Here is a 19,381-nt window from a genome sequence, read left to right as displayed (position 1 = left end):
ACACATGTGTGGGGGGGCAAGAAGTGGGACGAAGGAACTGGGGGTTTAATCATTATGGGGATAATGTGGGACAGGATGGTGACATAAAAAGAAAAACCCATCTTCTTAACGTCCTCCATTTCTTGTCCTGCTACAGTACCATCCCTTTTACATGATCATTATTGAGATAAAGGAATACCGTCGGGCATTACGGCTCTGATCCGTACACACCTGTTGGCGGCTCGTCATTATGTAGGAATTGAGGTTTATTATTTGGCTGCCCTTGTTATATGTCAATCTTGATAAGAGTGTCAACTAAATGCCAAAAAATGTCAATGTAGTGTGAAATGGGACCCTGTGGCTTCGCTACATACTAGCAATCAGTGGGATAAAAGGATGGATGGTTGCTGTGCAGGCTGCATCGGTGAATGTGCACATTTCCTTCCATCCGCTCTGTGGTGATTCATGCTCACGACGTGGCATGAACGCATCTGCCCACTCCACCCCAGATAGCTGCCTCCTTGTCCATCTGCTCGTGCGTCATAGGAACAGGTCTTTTATAAGTCCATTAAAAAGGGTCTATTATAAGGACTTAAAAAGTACTGTGAAATGACAAAATTAATGCATACTGTACCAATCATGATAAATGGAGGGTGGTTATTTCATGATAAATGGAGGGCGGCTATTTCATTTCGTTCCCCTATTCCATTCAGATTGCCTACAATTGGCTTCCAAAGTTTAGAGACCATATTACACCAGTCCTCCACGACCTTCACTGGCTCCCGGTCAAACAAAGAATCCACTTCAAAATACTACTTAACACCTACAAGGCACTGAACAATCTGTCTCCCCCTACCTCTTCGATATCCTCAAACGTCATATCCCCTCCCGCTTCCTCAGGTCTGGTGACGCAAACCTCCTTGGAGGTCCCCAAGACCAAGTACCGTACCTGGGGCGACAGGGATTTTGCTGCCCCAAACCTGTGGAATGCACTCCCCAAAACTCTCTGAGATGCCTCCACCCTCCAAACCTTTCCCCAGCTAACTCCACCACCCGTTTTTCTTGTTGTTTTCTCATGAGAGATATTATTATACGTTTGCAGGACAAAATAGCACAAAACACAGCGTCCAATTGCCGTTAAACTTTGCACGCACATTTCCACTATAGGCCAAGGAAGAACTGCCACCTTAACTTTTTCAAAAATACTTATTTTCTATCAATTGCACACCAAATGAAGCCTTGAATTTTTTAGATTTTTACGTTTTTGTCGCATTCCGAATCCAATAATTTGATGACCGGCGGAGTCCTACTGACCGATGGCCTGGTCATCAAATTATGAATGCGAAAAAATAATCTCAATCGCCAACTGGCCTTGATCAGTATGAAGTTGAGAAATTAGTAAATCAGAGCCACATGGCCTTGTTTGTTACAGTGCACCACACACACACACACATATATATATATATATATATATATATATACATATACATATATATACTACTTTTCCCCTCTGTCTCAAACCATCTTAAGTAATTTAACTCACACACTGTGTTTATTTCTCTTATAAGAGAATCAAAAAACGCAATTGCATGAGCTGACGCTCAGATACAACATATCTCTACAAATAATGTCAACCATCAAACTGCTTTCTATTTATGGTTGATAAATATATTCCACGTAGAATCATATCTTGCATGTTAAAATGGCCAACGCATCCTTCTGCCTAATGAGCAACGTCGTCACTCTGCCCTTCTCAACCATGGCAACAGGTATGGGACCAGATTCTGGTTGCCATAACAACCTCAACGTGACACAAGTGGGGGGGATGCAGCACATTGCATTCTGTTGTCTCTCGCCTCAATACTTAATGCACTAATGTCCATGATTTTTTTTACATGACATATTCCATAAGCAAACATCAGAAACACCTCTTGTGCATTAAAACCTTTTTGTTTCTTTGTGATAAACGCAAGAGTAGTAGTTACACCCGTAAATAGCTGTACGTGAGTGCCAGAGTCTCTTCCTTACTTATCTAGGACGTTTTTTCTTTGAAATACAAAGTACTAGTTGACTGGTCCTATACCAGGTTAGCATAACCTTCATTCAGCCATGAGAACAGAGAATAGAGCGCCATCAACGCTGTGTCCCCCGAGAACTGTTTACTGTACATATTTTTCTTTTGGATTACAACTATTTTATATGATTGTTTTTGCATAGTATTGTATATTTGTCTGTCACTAAATGTTTCAATTAATTGAACACACAGGACCCCAATGGAAACAAGCCATAGTGCTTTCTTCGGTTCAATCCTTTTAGCATTGTATTTGTATTAAACTGTACTTTCTGTGCCTTTTTTTGCAAAATGTTAAGTATTCAATCAATCGATGTCATCATAAGGTCATTATGTTACAAGTCCTATCTCCCTTTCACTCAAATGGACGACAAGTTTGACAACTCTGCAAGTCTGAGACTCTGAGTGGGGGAGCTCATTTCAAAATCAGGAGAGTTTCATTCACTGCTAACAGAGAGATGCAAGCTGCTGTTCTAGCGTCCTGGCTCTGTGGGATGGCAGGTTATGAGGGGGGATGTCAAATGTTTATCCTTCCCCATCCCCAGCGATCTGGATGATCAGATCAGCTCCTCTTTCCTGGCCAATAAGGTGCCAGGACTCCCCAGGAGCACTCCATTTCAAGGATGGGTGGATACCAGTTAACTAACCACATCCTGCTATCTCAAGAACAACGCACAGCTGGATGTGACTGGCAGACATTTTGTGTCCAGGCCTTCATCACAAGGACAATGTGAAAAGGGAAAACTATGCCCCCAGTAATTGGCTCGTTAGAATGTCTGGGAGCACCAGATGGGGACTAAAAGCTACCCCCATTCACCTGAGACTAACAGGCAAGTGGGGCCTAAAATGGCTGAAAATGTCTGCCTCTCTTCTCCAATGACCCTCTAAAGTGCTTGCTGTCTGGCTTGAGTCGATCAATAGCTGCAACTGAGAGCACTGCCCTACGTCAGAGACTGTGCAAAGATTCATTTAATAAATTGCATATTTAAGAACAAAAGAAAGCAGAGCAAATGTCTTAAATGCTGCAAGGAAAGGACCCAGACATTCATTGAAATAATATCTGTGCAGCATTGTCATTACCATATGTGCCCCTTTCTGCTAGGCTGAGGAATTTTAATTACTTCCCTGGGGTCTGTGTGCATATGTGCAGCAGTGTGATGTAACAGTTCACCGTAGGCACCATATATTATTTTTGGTGAATTCTCTCGGTCCCACTACAGCTCAGTATCATCTATTTTGACATGCCATGATAACTGCACACACCTACGTCACAGTTTATCCATGACTGGTGCAGCAAAACAGGAGCTTAACATGAACAGATGATTTTACTTTCACCCAAGCATCATTAATACTGTTCCTCGATCTTAAAGAGGAAACAGAAAGGGTTTACGGGGCACATTCTTGACGGACACTCTCCACGTGTTACATTCAGTCTGTTTGGCAAGAGCCTGCAAGAAGGCTGGGTTGTCAGGGCCATGCAGCACAGGTGTCGGAGAGTTCTCGCTGGCCGCTCAACGCTAAGTGCTAAAAGTAGCGCCTGAGCGCTGCTGCACAACTCGACAAACAGCTGAGACTGCTGCAGCCAAAACACAGCAAACCCGACATCTCCAAAACAGAAACTGTGGCATGTGGTATATGGATTACCTCCTTTGGATACAGCACACGCATGCACCAAGTGCAGTAAACCCTGCACAGCCCTGGATTCGAGGGCATAACATAAAACAATAGCTATGAAAAAAAAATGAAAAAAGAAAGAATGGGGACCGCTCCTGACAAAAAGCTTGGATCTTTCTGGCCTAAGATGGTTAAGAGTTTAGTAAGCTTGGGGAGCTGTAAGAAACTAATATTCCTAAGCTCAGAGGTGTTGAGTCAGACCGGGGACAGTACCCACAGGGAGGACCAGACGTCAGACTATGAGAAAGTTTAATCCTATTAATGTTAACAGCAGTACATACTATTTCATTAGTTGTGCCATTACTTCAGAGTAATTATTTTAACTCTAGGGGGAGGCGCTGAATTCCCACCCCTAGACGAATTGTCCATTTCTACTCAGAAAGCTGATCACGTCATTTCGCCCCTTTCTAACAGGAGAGAGGAGAGAGGGAGGGAGGGGGTAAAGGCACAGGAAGACACCAGAACAATGCATTGAATGCAGGGTATTGCAGTTGACTACAGAGCCTGCAAAACACATTAGGTAATCTGTTATGACAAGCCTTTATGTGGCCTGTTCCCCTCCATCAAAGGACAATGACCCTTTTTACATGGATGTAGCCCTAACCAATTTGATTACTTTATAAAATAAATGTTTGTCGACGGGCTGAAATAAAAGATGTAGAAACAAAAATGAAAGTACAGTTTAATACAAAGGGGCCAAAGTTCCAAATTGCAGCCACCTGTAAGTGCTCTTAGTAACAACGTGATGTCGGTAATGCAGACCCAGTTGTATATATATATATATATATATATATATATATATATATATATATATATATATATATATATATATATATATATCCAGTGAAGGTCGTGGATATATATATGTCCCATGTACATGTACAGCATGTTGAATTCATACAATGATGTTTCAAAATAATAATTATAATAATTTTAAATAAAAAGTTTAATAAAGACTTTCTATGAAGGAGCATTTTGCAAGACGCTGAAGTCAGCAGCACAATTTCCTCTCAAACCCCCACCTTAGGTAGACCTCTGCAAGGAGGCAGAAACCTTTATGACAGGTTAAACCTGTTGCTCTTGGAAGAAACTGAATTTTGACCTTCAGGTCAAAATGTTTGTCAAACCAGGAAACAGGATTTTGTCCATGTCCAACCTCAATAGAAGAGCAGGGAGAGCAGATACAACCACCCCAATTGTATAAGTTATATTGTATTAACACACTCTACCATACAGATTGGACAGAATAACATTTTACTCACTAAATAAAATTACATAATAGAGCTTTAAGCACCAGAAGCCCCATTTCAAAAACAGCAAAGCCAATCTACAAGGTCACTTGTTGCATCAACAACGTGTTGTAAGCTTGTAGATTTTTGGATTTCTTGCCTACGACATGCCCAAAATAGGGACGCCAACTTGAAAGTGGTTAATGCACTCACAATCTCCAATAAAAGGAAGCGTTTTTTTCCTGAGCCAACTATTCATGACCATAATGGCCTACACAGTATATGGGTAGCCCTAATATTATTAGCCCTATATAACAGCCCTTCCTTTCAGAGATATCCCTATCACAGAGGACACAAGGCTAGTTGGAGTTGTCTGTCAATAGCTGGCTCCAAACCACTGGGAAAGGTTGCAGGCAGCGGCCTGGCCTGCTGGCCAGCTGCTCCATCCGCGTACACCGTCTATTTATACAGCAGCAGCAGATGGCAGCTGGCGCTTCACATGCCGACAGACTGTCAGTGACAGGAAGGAATGGGCAGATTTCAGCCGCACAACCTTTCCGCCACAGTCCTTGCCTCACCGAACGCTGCTCCCACGCTTTGGGACATTTTGATAGCTAGCTAGCAAACCGAGTGACCCCTGATATTAGCCGTTTACGCAGCCTCGCTGCTGGCCAGGACAACAGGGGCCATAGAAAGGCTTCTAGAAGCTACCAGACAGAGAGAGAGAGAGAGAGAGAACATGCTAAGCCAGCAGCGCTCCATTCACAAGCTAAACAAACACAGCACTGCAACAAAGAGAGAGGGATATTAGGCTGTCTCTCAGGTGTTGACACGGAGAATTAAAGCCTTCATGATGGCACAAGACTGAAAGGAAATCAGAGCTGAAAGTGAAATGATAACAAAACTCTGAATGACAATTTTGGTTCACAGGGGGCCTTTACTGTGTGTACTGTACGTGTGTGTGTGTGTGTGTGTGTGTGTGTGTGTGTGTGTGTGTGTGTGTGTGTGTGTGTACTTGTTTGTCATTTTCACATTAACAGAACGTTCACAAAATGATAAAAGATCCTCTTGTCAGTGTAACATGGCAGAGATTTGAGCGTCAAAGCCATTGGGGTTGGGGAGGCAGTCCTCCTTCAAAAAGGGCATTCTTCACTCCTGCAGCAAAGGTCCCAGATCAATCAAAACATATCCAATGTGACAAAAGGGGGCCTCAGAGCTAGTTGCGCTTCCATAGCATCACAGGGCATTTTCCAGCTTAAAAATTACACCTGTGTTATCTGAACTCAAAGTTGCCATGACATGCCAAGCTGTTAACAAGGCACTATGCTAGAGATTTTAAATGAATGACATGGAAGGAATATTTCATAGTGTTTTTGAGCAGAAAATCTGTCTGGTTTAATAGTGGGACAAAGACCTTTTCTTCTCAACTTTGACATATCAACGTGAAGGAACAATATTAAAAAGGTTATGTATAATCTGTCAGAAAAACATAACAAAAAAAACATATTTTCTTTAACAAAATTAACAGCACGCAGCCACTGGAGAGATGTGAACGTCTTCTGCAGCTGTTTAACTCCACTATAGCCAGCACTTAACTCATTCACTGCCACTGACGTAAAAAACGTAATTCGTCCCGTTTACCAATCCTGCCACTGACGTAAAAAACGTAATTTTTTTTTTTTCAAAAAAATTAATTTTTTTTTTTTTTTTTTTTTTTTAGTTTTTTTTTCAAATTTGACCCAAAGACCAAGGAGATATGATTGTTTAAAGATCTACACTCCCATCCACTTCCTTGTTAACTTAAAACTTAAAAATTCTGTATCTCGGCTCCTGAGTACTTTTTTTTTTAAATGAAAAATCTCTGGCAGTGGGCAAACGCGGCCAGCAATAATTGTGGCAGTGAATGAGTTAAAACTAGATCCTTGTCCTGGAAAGCTTTTCCAGACATAAGCCAACGCAGGATTAATTGTCCATCAACACAAGTGCCAGGCCGAGGCAAGAGATCTCATTCCTAAAATGAAGTTGGGCAGGAGCCCACTGCCATATAACTGTGTTATATCTGCAGTAGAGAGTAGATCACAGTTTGTATTCCAGTAAAAGCCATGAAAGGGAATAGGTTGTTAAAGTTTGGCTTGTAGGAAACGGTTTCCACTGTAAAATTATAATAATAATAATAATAATAATAATAATAATAATAATAATCAAAGTAGAACCAGAACAACACAGATTCTACATACAGTAGACCAGTCTTGGGAATACCTGCCATATAAAAGTTATTTAGAATTTATTTGAGTTTAAACTTGGAAAACATAGATAAACCCCATCCAAAACCCAAGCCTCCACACAGCAGAGTATACATCCATCCCTGCTACACATCATATGACCTAGGCGGAATGGCTGGACGTGGGCAACAGTGGAGACCAGGCATTATAGACAAGGGAGGAAACAGCCCCTAACATTCACTTCTCACCATCCACTTCTCACAATAGGCACCCATTTTACTCAGCAGTGACCTGGATTTCCTCAACTAGCCTATGTACAGAAACCATAGCCTCTCTTTAAGTGCCCACTTGCTTTATGTAAACCTTGTGAGCAGCAAAAGACTAACCCACAGAATAGAGATTAATACTTGGACATTTATGTTGTGTTTATTTGACAAATAATTGATAATGGTTAATAGAATAATCAATTCATAATCAAACCCTATTTTGGGGATGTCATTATAGGTAAAAAGTAAAAAAGGGGCAAAATGTTGAAGATATCCCATCTACAAACTCACAACACATCGCATTGTGAGCTTGTAGATCTTCACTATTCTTGCACACACCGTTATATGACTAACACCTTTTATCTAGCATCTTCTCTGCGGTAAAGGGAAATTGTGTGTGTGTGTGTGTGTCTGTGAGTTACACATGCATACTTGCTGTGTGTGTGTGCGCATATGAGCGTGCGCATGCGTGTGTGAGTGTGTCAGTCTCTCCTCTCAATAAGCTGCAGGGTATTAACACAGCACAGCAGCATGAGACAGAGGTTTCAAGGAGCCAACCAGAGGGAGGGAACACTCATCCAACTTATTAATTAAGGATTCAAAAATAATTCTTCCCTTTCCCCACCATGCTTCATGAATAATACAAACAAAATGAGCACAGTGACCAACACTATGCCGCTCGTGCCTGGACTACAGAGGGCTAGCTGCTAACCACTGAATTCAGCCCGTGGGAGGAAATGAAACAAGGTCTGGAAGGAGAGCTGTGTTGGTCTGAGTGAAAACAAACAGACACAAAACGAACTAAAAAACTGCATTCACTTTATTTTCAATGGCCATTTTAGCCCACTGAGGGTAACGAGCCAAAGTGCAGAAGAAAAGAAGTAAGCCAGGAACGCGATGACCTCAGAACAAGCGCACCATTATCTGCCTTTAGTCGCTGCTTGCATCATCAAGTCAGAGATGCGTGGAGATGGATGTGGGCTGCTGCTGTGAGCGCAGTCTGATTTAAAGCAACAGAGGAAAAATACACTGGACCTATATTGGTCTCTGTGTTAGAAACAAGAAAGAGTAGGGCTGCAAGTATTGATTCTTTTCTCAGCAAAATATTAAATAATTTCTTAAATTAAATGAATAACCGAGAAGTCAGTTTCTTGTTGGTTTTTGTTTTACTTTTCTACATCAACCCGAAAATATTCCAAATACATTTTTGTGATCAATAAAATGTCCTTTATCGTGTCAACAGTGTCACACAAAAATAGCCAATGCACAAGGTAAGCTGTGTTGAATTGTGATGCGCTGTCAATCTACAATGGCTATTGCTGTATTTTTGAAAATGTAAAAAGAAATTACAATACTAAATTTCACATTCACAAAAATGTATCATTTTTTTGAAATTTTATATTTTCATAATCTATTCAATCGATTAGTTTGATTAACTGTTGCACCCATAAACAAGAGTATCACATCCTACTGTACATCCATTGTGCGTAGACAGCCGGTGAATCTTTATCCACTGAACAAACAATATAAATTATGACCTCAATGAGCAAGATGTACAGTCAGACGCCTTATCAATATTGTCTTCCCCTTCCATAAGTTGCATAGGATCCTGCCACTCAAGAGGAAGTCATACCACAACGTTCCTGGTATATAGGTGCCTAAATGTGGATATCCATTCTGTAGCATTTTCATTTTCGCTGCTGTGTGAAAAACTTTTTTTAGCCATGCATTTCCTATCACACAGGCGACCGACGAGGTAACGCACCGACAAATGAATAGACATGGAGAGTCGAGAGACACACACAAACAGAAACTCCATTAACTGGCCTTCTTCCATCTAGATTCACAATAATTACCTAGTGATGTTATGAGATCAGTCCTCACTATTACGACTTATGATTTAGGCAGCCTCAAACTGGGACATATCTTAAAGGTTTGGTGGAGTTAAGTCGAATTTCACCAGACTAATTGTCTCCACCAAGCCAGGTGTGTCTGTCCGTCCTTTTTTCTGTGAACAGCTAATATCCGGCACCATTGGACCACAACGGCTCAAATCATGAACGTCAGTGTCCGATTGCCGTGAAAGATTCCCACTAGGACAAAGAAGATACATTTTTCAAATCTGCCTCATGGTGGCTCTATAGGCCAATAAAATTCATGTTTAGGGCTTTAACTCTTGAACCATAAGTAATACAATCAAAATACATTTTCCCTGGATTTCTTGGATCATGACAACAGGACACCACCACGCTCATTTCCGCCCGTCAAGATTTTCCGCTATTTTGTGTTTTTTTGCAAAACACACTTAACGTTGTACCTTCTTAGGTGGGGGAAGAGTTAATAAAGGACTTGTGGGCTAAACACTGGCCTTTCACTTGAGTAATATTAATAAAATGGATACTGCCGTCTGCAGGCAGGCAGCTACTGTAATCCAAGTGCAGGTCTCTAGGATCAGATCCCAATGTGCATCCATCTACTGTAAGGGACACTGGACAGTGCTTCCAATCCACACACAAGAGGACAATGAAAAAGAGACAACAGCTTTATCTTTTTTTCCCCCTTTGGCAAAACTGTGTATATATTTCACGCATTTCTAAGCCTTGAACGGTGTGACTGAAATCCCATCACTCCTGGCTGGCCGGGCGGCTGTGTGCACTGTGCCCCCCCAATCACGCTCTCCCGCACGTGACTCATGCTTGTGCACGACTTTCACCGTCTCTGCCGCTACGACAATTCACCCCCCTCCCCCTCTCAAGCCAGCTCCTCCTATCATCATATCCTCTGCTCTTCTCTCTCCTCATATCCCTCATCTTTGGGGAGAGGTGCACAGTCTTGTGTATATAATATATACACACACATACGCAAACTAACTTACTAACTAACGCACAGAGACTCAATTACCTGAAGGAACTGATAGTGAGCTAAAAATACTGAGGGGCCATGTACAATATAGGAAAATATCTCACTATAATACAAATGTGGGGTGATGCATTTTTGCTGCTTGCTCAGCTACCTACTTAACATGCAAACTAAGAGCTTCATCATAACTGTCAAAATATCCAAAGGACTACAGACCAAAGCAATATAATACTTGGTAAATCTCAAGGTGCATCATTAATCAGGGCAGCAGAATACATTTCATGTTTCTGTAAACTGTAAGCTGGCATAGTTTCATAGTTTCATGAGGATTCGTGTAGGTTTTATTCACCAGGTGCACACACGGTACAATCTGAAAGGTAATGAAATCCACCTGTTTTGTAGAACTGTACATCTTTTCATTATTTCCGTCTCATGTCTTGCCAATCCCTGAGCCCTGTGGTGAATTACCTGCCAAACGCTTCACCAGGCAGGCACACTGTCTACCTTGTGATTGTTGTGTCAACTACACAGTTACTGTGTACGTTTGAAGTATGCGAGTGCAGATACTAGGATAATTGGTCAACTTTCTGTTTCTTTGTTTTATTCCATAAGCTTACTTTAAATGAAGCTAGACCTATGCAATCTCAAATTTGTCACATATACCAAGCAAGCCCATCACTGGATTGATGCTGGGGTGAAATCAATCCAAAGTGAAGCAATGCCGTAACAAAACTCTGCATAAGTATTGGCTTCCCGGATATGTGTAAACTGAAACTAAATGGAGAGGGTGGTGAAAAGTCAACACAAGTGAGGAGTGTGAAAGCCACAAGGGGTGTGTGGTCAGCTAGAGAGCAAAAACAGCAATGTACGAGAGCATTTATCACTTTACCCTTCTGACCTCTGCCTGGGCAAGTGAATTCCAGGACATACCATATTCCTGGTGCATTTAATGTGTACCAGTAGAACCAACATCTGTACACTCTCATAGTAACAATAACACTCAGGATGCACTTATGCTGTAGGGCTGCTCAATTAAGACTGAGGTCCCCAGGGCACTATACTGTACTTGGTCCACTCCTTTTTTCACAGTACAGTCTCTTCACAGAAAGAAAAAGCTAATCTACAAGCTCACAACATGTTGTTTTGCCCCCAGTTTATAGAGACAGACAGACAGTCAGAAGATAGATAATACAAACACACATACTGTACACACACACACATACACATCTTTGTTAAGCTTCTGTATCCGACTTCAGTTGGATAAATGGTTGACTGTGTACAGTGTTTCATTGAAACAGACAGAGTGCAAATGGGATCATGAGACCTCACTCCTGTGGTGCGGAAATTACGCCAAATCATGTGCTTCTGATCAACATACACAGAATAACACTTTGAAATTCATGGTACTCGCAGGTGATAGAACAGCTGATAGTATCAGCAGACCACATCATGTTATAAATAGTTTGCAGAAAAATAAGTAAACAGCAGCACATGGACCGGATTGTGTCTTGACCTAAATTCACAAGATCTAAATCATCCCATCCTAACAACTTTCCTGACCATCCCAATTAAGTAATAAACACAGAGAAATAAGCCTCCCATAGCTCGACATCATGTCGGTCAGTGAGGAATGCATCTCTCTGATGATCACCAACTAGTGTGTGTGTGTGTGTGTCTGTGTCTGTGTCTGTGTCTGTGTGTGTGTGTGTGTGTGTGTGTGTGTGTGTGTGTGTGTGTGTGTGTGTCATGCTCCAAAACAATCACAAGCATGACGATCAGTCGGGCAGGAATGCGACACCCTGAGTGTGTGTGTGTCTTGGTGGAACTACAAGGGTCAGCGGGATTACAGTGGGCAGGGCGTGGCAACCTGAGGCATGCAGGAGGATTACTGGCCTTAATCAGGTCAATCAGCCCTGTCTGTCTCCACGGAGTTCAATGGTAAGAAGATGACCTTCCATGTGCAACACCCCTGCTCACAATCTGCCTTGGTCTTATCCTGTCACTTTGCTATTCAGTGAGACCCTCAACCATTACCCCACACATGCAATCATAGAGGGGGGAGCGTATCTATGTTCCCCGCTTACAATAACCCTAAGGTAAGCGGGGAACATAGAACCCAGGGAACATAGGGATGACCCGATGGAGGGCTATGAGGTAGGGCTGAACAATTACATAATTATTGATCAGCCAGACTGTTTTGCTAGATATTATGATCATCAAAGATTATTTATTGGTCATGATGACTTGGGGGAGAGCAAAATTCCCTTCACTTGTGCATACATCCTCAGGCCCAAGTGGCCTTCTAAAAGGTGATGATGCCAAATGTTTTGGGGTTCAACGGCGATCCCGATCTTGGAGAGTCCACCGATAACCGATCAATTAAAAAAAACATTTAACAAATAGAACAAAAAACAAACAACCTTTTGATAGATCATTTATATACATAAACTTCAATATGAACATTAATTATACAATGAATAAGCAAACAAATAAATATTAAATACAAATAAATGTAATACATTTATTTAACCCCATAAGCTCAAATAGATTTCTAAAATAGCCAATCTACAAGCACAATACATCACATTGGGACATGTTGGCTGCGTAACTGCCCATACCGATGTCATCAAATGGCGATATATTGGCAAAACTGGTCAGGGTCTAATCGAAACATGATCAACTAGAAAAGTACGCTCCTCAGAGTGCAGATCTCTGCCAGACTGGGTTGGCTAGTGCTACCCCACAGCCCACAAACTTTGGAAGTCAATCGTAGCCAATGGGAATGGAATATGAAACATCTAGCAGATACTTCTTGATCACAAACAAGTGTTTTGCAAAAAATGGGGGGACATTTTGTTTAGAAATGGGCATGACCTATATTAATCCAGGGGAAAGACTGTGACTGTATGACCTACGGTTAAAGAAACGTGAATCTGTCTGTTACAGCACCACCAATGCCATGAGGCTGATTTGAAAGATTTGGGGCAGAGGTCCTTCCTTGGCCTACTGGGAGTGTGTGCGTTCAAAGTTTTACACCGATTGGTCCAACAGTGCCTGAGATTAGCTGCTCACAGGCACACAAACAAATAGACAAACAGGGGCAAAAACATAATCTCTGTTTACCGGCCTGGCGGAGATCATTAATACACAATTACACATCTATACATTTAATATACTTTGGAAGGCAATGGTGGGCCTTGTTCGATCCTTATCTGCAGGTGATCTTTAGGGCATCTTTCCCTTAGCTGGCTCTGAGAGGAAACTCAGCAGAATTGTATCTGAGAGGTAGACTTGACCGATACAGTGACCTGACCTTCCCTAAGCACCATCATGAGATAATATAACATTCAGGAGCTTTGCCACTTCCTGCTCAGAGAGGACAAACCATCAATGGGTGGGCCCATATCATCCATGAACGGACCATTCAACATAGGGCTGGGAAAAGGGAAATATATCAATATTATATTGATATCATGATGATCTGAGACAAGATGTCATCTGGGATATCGTAATATCACGATATGAGTCTTTTCTTCATTTTAATCACATGAGCTCTATTTGAAACTTTTGAAAATGTAAAAAAATAGCTAGATAACTCGTTTTTGAAAAAAATAAAACAATGTAACAGGTCAATGAGCAAGCAATGTGTATCCAATTTACACAGCTTTGTTCAGTGCTGTTGGCCTGACATAACAGACATAACATAGACCAACTGTCTTCTCTTTACTGTAGTCATCAGCCTCATTGGGCTGTACATACATGAGTAACTACTCATTGGTTGATAGTTAGAACATAACACATGGGTTACATAACCGGCCCAAGACCAACGTGGTGCACACATCAGGGTCCTAATGAAGGCTGGCTTTTGAAGTCGTGGGGTTCTCTCACATTTGGAGGAGCAGTCCTGCTAACCCAAAAGCCTAGCTTGTTACATGGTAATTGCATTTGCTGTGGTATGTCTGAGAGTGTCTGCTGAAAGGGGCCTTTACTTAGTTCCAAGCCTGTTCTTGGAGGCCTTGGACAACACCTCTCCTGCACACTGGATAATCAAGTTACCGCGTCTGAGCCTGCTCACTATTTTTCACAGTCCTCCAAGCACGGTGGAGACTGGAGAGAGCGAGACAGTGAGCGAAGCATATCCTACCCTTGCACCCACACAATCTTTGTTCTACTGAGGTACACAGTACACACACACACACACCAAAACATATCATGCCCTTGAGCACATGGCAACAATGAGGGGAATGTCATGGCCTGATCCACACAGCCGCCAAGCATCTACAGTACAACCTGACCAAGCAACTATACATTTAACACCCCAAATCTACCAGAACAGCTCTCGCTCCCAGGTTATGCTAGCCTTCATAAGGCTAATAGCACTAAAAAAAGTACTAAAATAAACAAACAAATGCTAAAGGCTGTAAAGAAACTAAAGACAAAAGACTACCGATGTCGGAAATGGCAAATATCTTATGATGATTGGATCCATATCATAAAATGGCTTACTCGTTTTGAAATTCAAAATTACGCTATACAATTTTAGCTTTCAAGATGAAAAAAGTATGAATATGTCTATGCATCACCCAAGCCATGACAGTCTCTGGCCTTTCAGAACAAACAGCTGCTGGAAGCGTTTCAGAAAAAGAACCAGTAGGGGTATGGCCTATGTAAACAATGCATGAGGAACGCAAGTAAACCATAAGCGACTGACGTAGAGAAAAAGCGTATTTTCTCACAAGTCACAACACATCATATCATCAGGGCTGTGTGTGTGTGTGTTCATAGGTGTGTGCATGTGTGTGTTTGCGACACAAGCGAGCCACAATCGCTCATCACGCTAATAAGACAGCATTCTCAGCATACCATCTGCAATGGAGTCCTGATGAAGGGAAGAGTATGGCTGCCTGCCAGCCTCCCATTCTGCTCTGCAATCTGCCCATGTGATAGGAGGAGGTACTGTAGAGTAGACACTACTGCAGCCTCCTCTCTCTCTCTCCCTCACTTACACACTACCCCCACCAAAAAAGAAAAGAAAAACACTGCATATTCTACTGCAGCTCTGCTACAAACCTCAAGTCACCCTCCAGCACCTCTGGGTGTCATTGGCATGATGAAAACCCAGGGATCTGATGCTATATGAACCCGAAAGTACTAGGGATTTGACAGAAAGCTTCTCTTTGGAGGAGTTTGAGAGATAAAGGACAAGTGAGGCGTATCTGGTAGGAAAGGCCTGATCTTATGTTAGATTCATATGGGCTTAGTCTAATGAGGCTGATATGATTCCAGTGACAGAAAGAACAAGCCCCAGGCAAACACATACATGGGATCCTGTTTTAATAGAACAGGTTTCTCACAGGGTCTCTGGCAATGTATTTTTTACTGCGTGGCTCTGTAGGAGGCGAGCCGTATAGAAATGGGTCTGTCTGCCTGCCTGTCTGTCTGCGAGTTTGTCCGGGGATAATCTCACAAACCACTGGACCGATCAAATGTCACAATTTCTTGTGCATGCTGCCAACAGGCCTACATCAAGGAATTACCTCCACGCATTGTTTTTTTCATCATACTTAATGGTGATCAGATCGAGTTGAAACCTGGCCCAAACATGCACAGTATGTCATAGATACATCATGGCTGACTGACGTCAGAGTGGCCACATGACGTCCGAGATCCACGCTTATTACGCCGTAATAAGACCCTGTCTTGTTATTGGGTCATTTAACGTCTCTAGGGTAACCTGACGTCAGGGAGATGGTATTGATCCAATGCTTTTAATGAGACACGCAACAATGTGTTTGGGGTCAGCCAAGCTTGCCATTTGAAATGGCAAGTGACTCACAGTAACAGGTTAAGAGGCTGAATCTGTACAAAACATGTGTAAGCCCTGTAGTTTTGCCACAGATATCCTCTGGCCTTTCACACAAATACAATTATTACCACAGAAGCACATGGCACATTTAGCCAACACAAACCTATATTCAAATGAGTAGGATGATTGAGTAACAAAGTGTGGAAACTGTTTTTTCATGACTAGTATACTATACAGTGATGGATTGGTTTATCTGATGTCACGGGCATAAGCACCACACCGCTATTGAATTATTATAAGAAAGTATCTAGACAAATTGCAATATGGCTTTTTATTATTATTATTTGAACATGAGCTTTGGAGACAGAATTTAATTAAATGAATCAAGTCCCCAATGGAACATTAAGTTATTTAATTTTTTTAGTTTGTTTGTTTTTTGTTGGGAGAGTCATATCACACATACAGAGATGTAAAATCCAACAGTCTAACTGAAACATGACATTGCCAAGTTTAGTTATCAGAAGGAGCCCAAGCTCTGGGCAGCATATTAAGTGTATCTATTGAGCGTCCATCTTAATCATCGATCCAGATTATATGCTGTCGGAGGGGAGACAAATTGCATTGGCTGACACTGCAACTGAATATAAAGTAAGGTCATTTTCCTTACATGCTTCCTCCACCTCTACATTAAACAATACATCTGCGAAGGTTAAACTCCATATTTTTAATACTGGATCTCAATCTCCCATGTTTTTTTGAAAATGTAATTACCGTAAATATTTATTTAAAATGGCCAACTTTTGACCAAAAATCTGCAACTGTCATACAGCATACTGTCCTTTAAAATGGAGCTATGTGCCGAGAAGGGAGTGTGTGTTGCCAAACTATATGTGCAAACTACAGAAATGATAAAACCATGTATAAAACTACAATAACTATTATTGCATTCTGCAACACTGCATGGGGGAGGGGCCCAAAGCGTAGACTGTTTGGTGACCTCCCTGTCCCTCACAATGGACTAACTCAGCGTTTCTCACACTGAGACTCCTCAGGCATGCACCCCTTTCAAAAGAGGAGGAATTTCACTCAGTATGCCTTTTATTCCCTTTCAGGCTGTTTGTTCCTCAACCGTCCACCATTCAGTTTGCTCATTCTGCTGTTCGCAAATAAGACCCCTGAAGCAAGAGCAGACAGGAGATTGTATGACGTACTGAAGTGAATTGGTACTACACGGCAGGGGAGTATAAACTTGGATAATAGTGTCACTATGTAGATAGCGTGTGTGTGTGTGTGTGTGTGTGTGTGTGTGTGTGTGTGTGTGTGTGTGTGTGTGTGTGTGTGTGTGTGTGTGTGTGTGTGTGTGTGTGTGTGTGTGTGTGTGTGTGTGTGTGTGTTACTCACTGGTGGAGTTCCCTTGCATCTGAATGATGCATTTTGAGTCCTTGCCCGTCTCCCTGGAGTTGAAGGGCCGAACTCGAACGCAAACTTTTACAGACGCCCCCGACATGGTTGCAGTTAAGGACGTTCACTTAAGATTCCAAATATGTCCCTCCTGCAAGAAGTATAAAAACATTTGTGTTTGCATGAATAACATAACACTCACAACAAACAGAATGCAATAGTGTGACAACACACTCAACAACTAACAGAATGAAATAGTAAAAACAGCTTGCATCTGTCCAGTCCAGGGTACATTCTAAACTGCAGCAGCTCCATTATAGTCCCCACCATACATAGCTTTATTCCTCCTATATTCCATTTCCATTCATAACAGCCTACAACAAACATGGCCGACCAAAAGCGCTGGGGACATTTTTATTTTGGTAAAAACAATCAAGCAAATCTTTCACCATTCAAATACAGGCAGCAAGTATTTATCAACTGTACAACGTATTTAAATCTGCCTTGTGTTCAAAAGAAAATGGCCTGCCAGTTATGTCCTTAAGAGCAGCTCGCCATGGCCATGCAACTACTGATCATACTATATACAGTAAGTCAGTATGTCTTCTTTACAATTGATAATAAAGCTGTACTTCTTGGGTCTCATCATTACTACATAAATAAATATATTGTTCATCTTGTCCGTGCAGTCAGCCATACTTGCTAAAGCATACGCCCATGAAATTTTATCTACCCTATTTGGGTAGATAGGCAAAAGTCAGAGAGAGAGAGAGGGAGGGAGGGAGGGAGGGAGGGAGGGGGAGCTAGACAGGCCTGCTTGCTATACCTATAGTATTGTCCTAAGCATAAAATAAAATGTTATATTTTTGTCATATGTCAAAAATGTCATGCCCCCCCCACACACACACACACACACAAGTATGATGGGGGCCCCGAAGCTGTTTCCAGAACAGTACACCCCCCCCCCCCTTTAAAAACGGTCTTGATACATTGTTTTCATTCAGGCCTTGACAATTAGGAATGAAACAATGTAACTATTGGGTCCAGACTAGAGGTGAAACAAACATGTCACTCATCAGTGACAGACAGTGACAGTGGGGTGTGGAGGGATACGGATGTCTTCTTGGGGACCGTGATTTGTGTCATCAAAGGTTTATCTTATCAGACAGCCTTGGCCTCAACATCTATTCTACAGCATTCAGAAAGAACAGAAGATAACGCAGACAGCAGACAATTACTGTACACGTAAACAATATTATGTAAACATAGGCTAAATGTATTTTTTCCATGTTATAAACGAGATGAGCAGCTGTCATTTTTAACTAAAGCCTCGTTTATACTTCACCGTGCGACACGTCTTATGCTGGAAAATTTTTGGCGTCCAACTCCGTCATAATGGTGAAGTATAAATGGGGTTTCTTTAGGCATCAGGCAATGGGACAGCCAAGCAGTCCAGTCCTATAGTATCTATCAACAGCCCTCAAAATCCAACACAGCGGAACAACCAACCCCCCCAAAAAACAACACTTTCTGCCAACATAACAAACACAATACCGTTAAATGTTTTTACTCACTTTAGCAGATTCTTCTCACGCAGGAAAAAACAGGAACACCGACCATATGACTGAAGGAAAGCAGGCGGAAAACTAGTGGGCGTCAAAATGTGGTTTATCAGAATGTGCGAGCGGAGAAGATATGATGAAGTCCACTCTGATGAAAAACACCCATCATAGCAGCATGTTGTCCACCACCAGATGGGTTTCACTGCATTGGGTGCCTCTTTGGACGAGTTTATTTCCCCAATTGTTATAGAAAAGCCAGGCCGTATATTATCTGCTGCACACCAGCGAAACGGAATTGATAGATTGCCTTGA

The 19,381-nt window shown here is 41.9% G+C and overlaps 1 protein-coding gene across 3 annotated transcripts in view; it reads right to left on the bottom strand.

Annotated features, from left to right (window-relative positions):
* The window catches only part of kif1b (kinesin family member 1B), a 90,205-nt gene extending 70,824 nt beyond the window's left edge, over positions 1 to 19,381 (bottom strand). For all 3 annotated transcript variants that reach the window (XM_080445270.1, XM_080445271.1, XM_080445272.1), the window contains exons 1-2: positions 19,082 to 19,381; positions 17,508 to 17,658 (exon numbers count right to left, since the gene is read on the bottom strand). In XM_080445270.1, coding sequence (XP_080301396.1) covers positions 17,508 to 17,613 — 106 coding nt within the window. In that variant the 5' untranslated portion in view covers positions 17,614 to 17,658; positions 19,082 to 19,381. The remainder of the gene's footprint in view (positions 1 to 17,507; positions 17,659 to 19,081) is intronic.

Source organism: Gymnoscopelus braueri (assembly GCF_963280865.1).
Source record: "Gymnoscopelus braueri genome assembly, chromosome: 12".
Taxonomy (NCBI): Eukaryota; Metazoa; Chordata; class Actinopteri; order Myctophiformes; family Myctophidae; genus Gymnoscopelus; species Gymnoscopelus braueri.
This window is presented reverse-complemented; position numbering and strand designations above follow the sequence as displayed.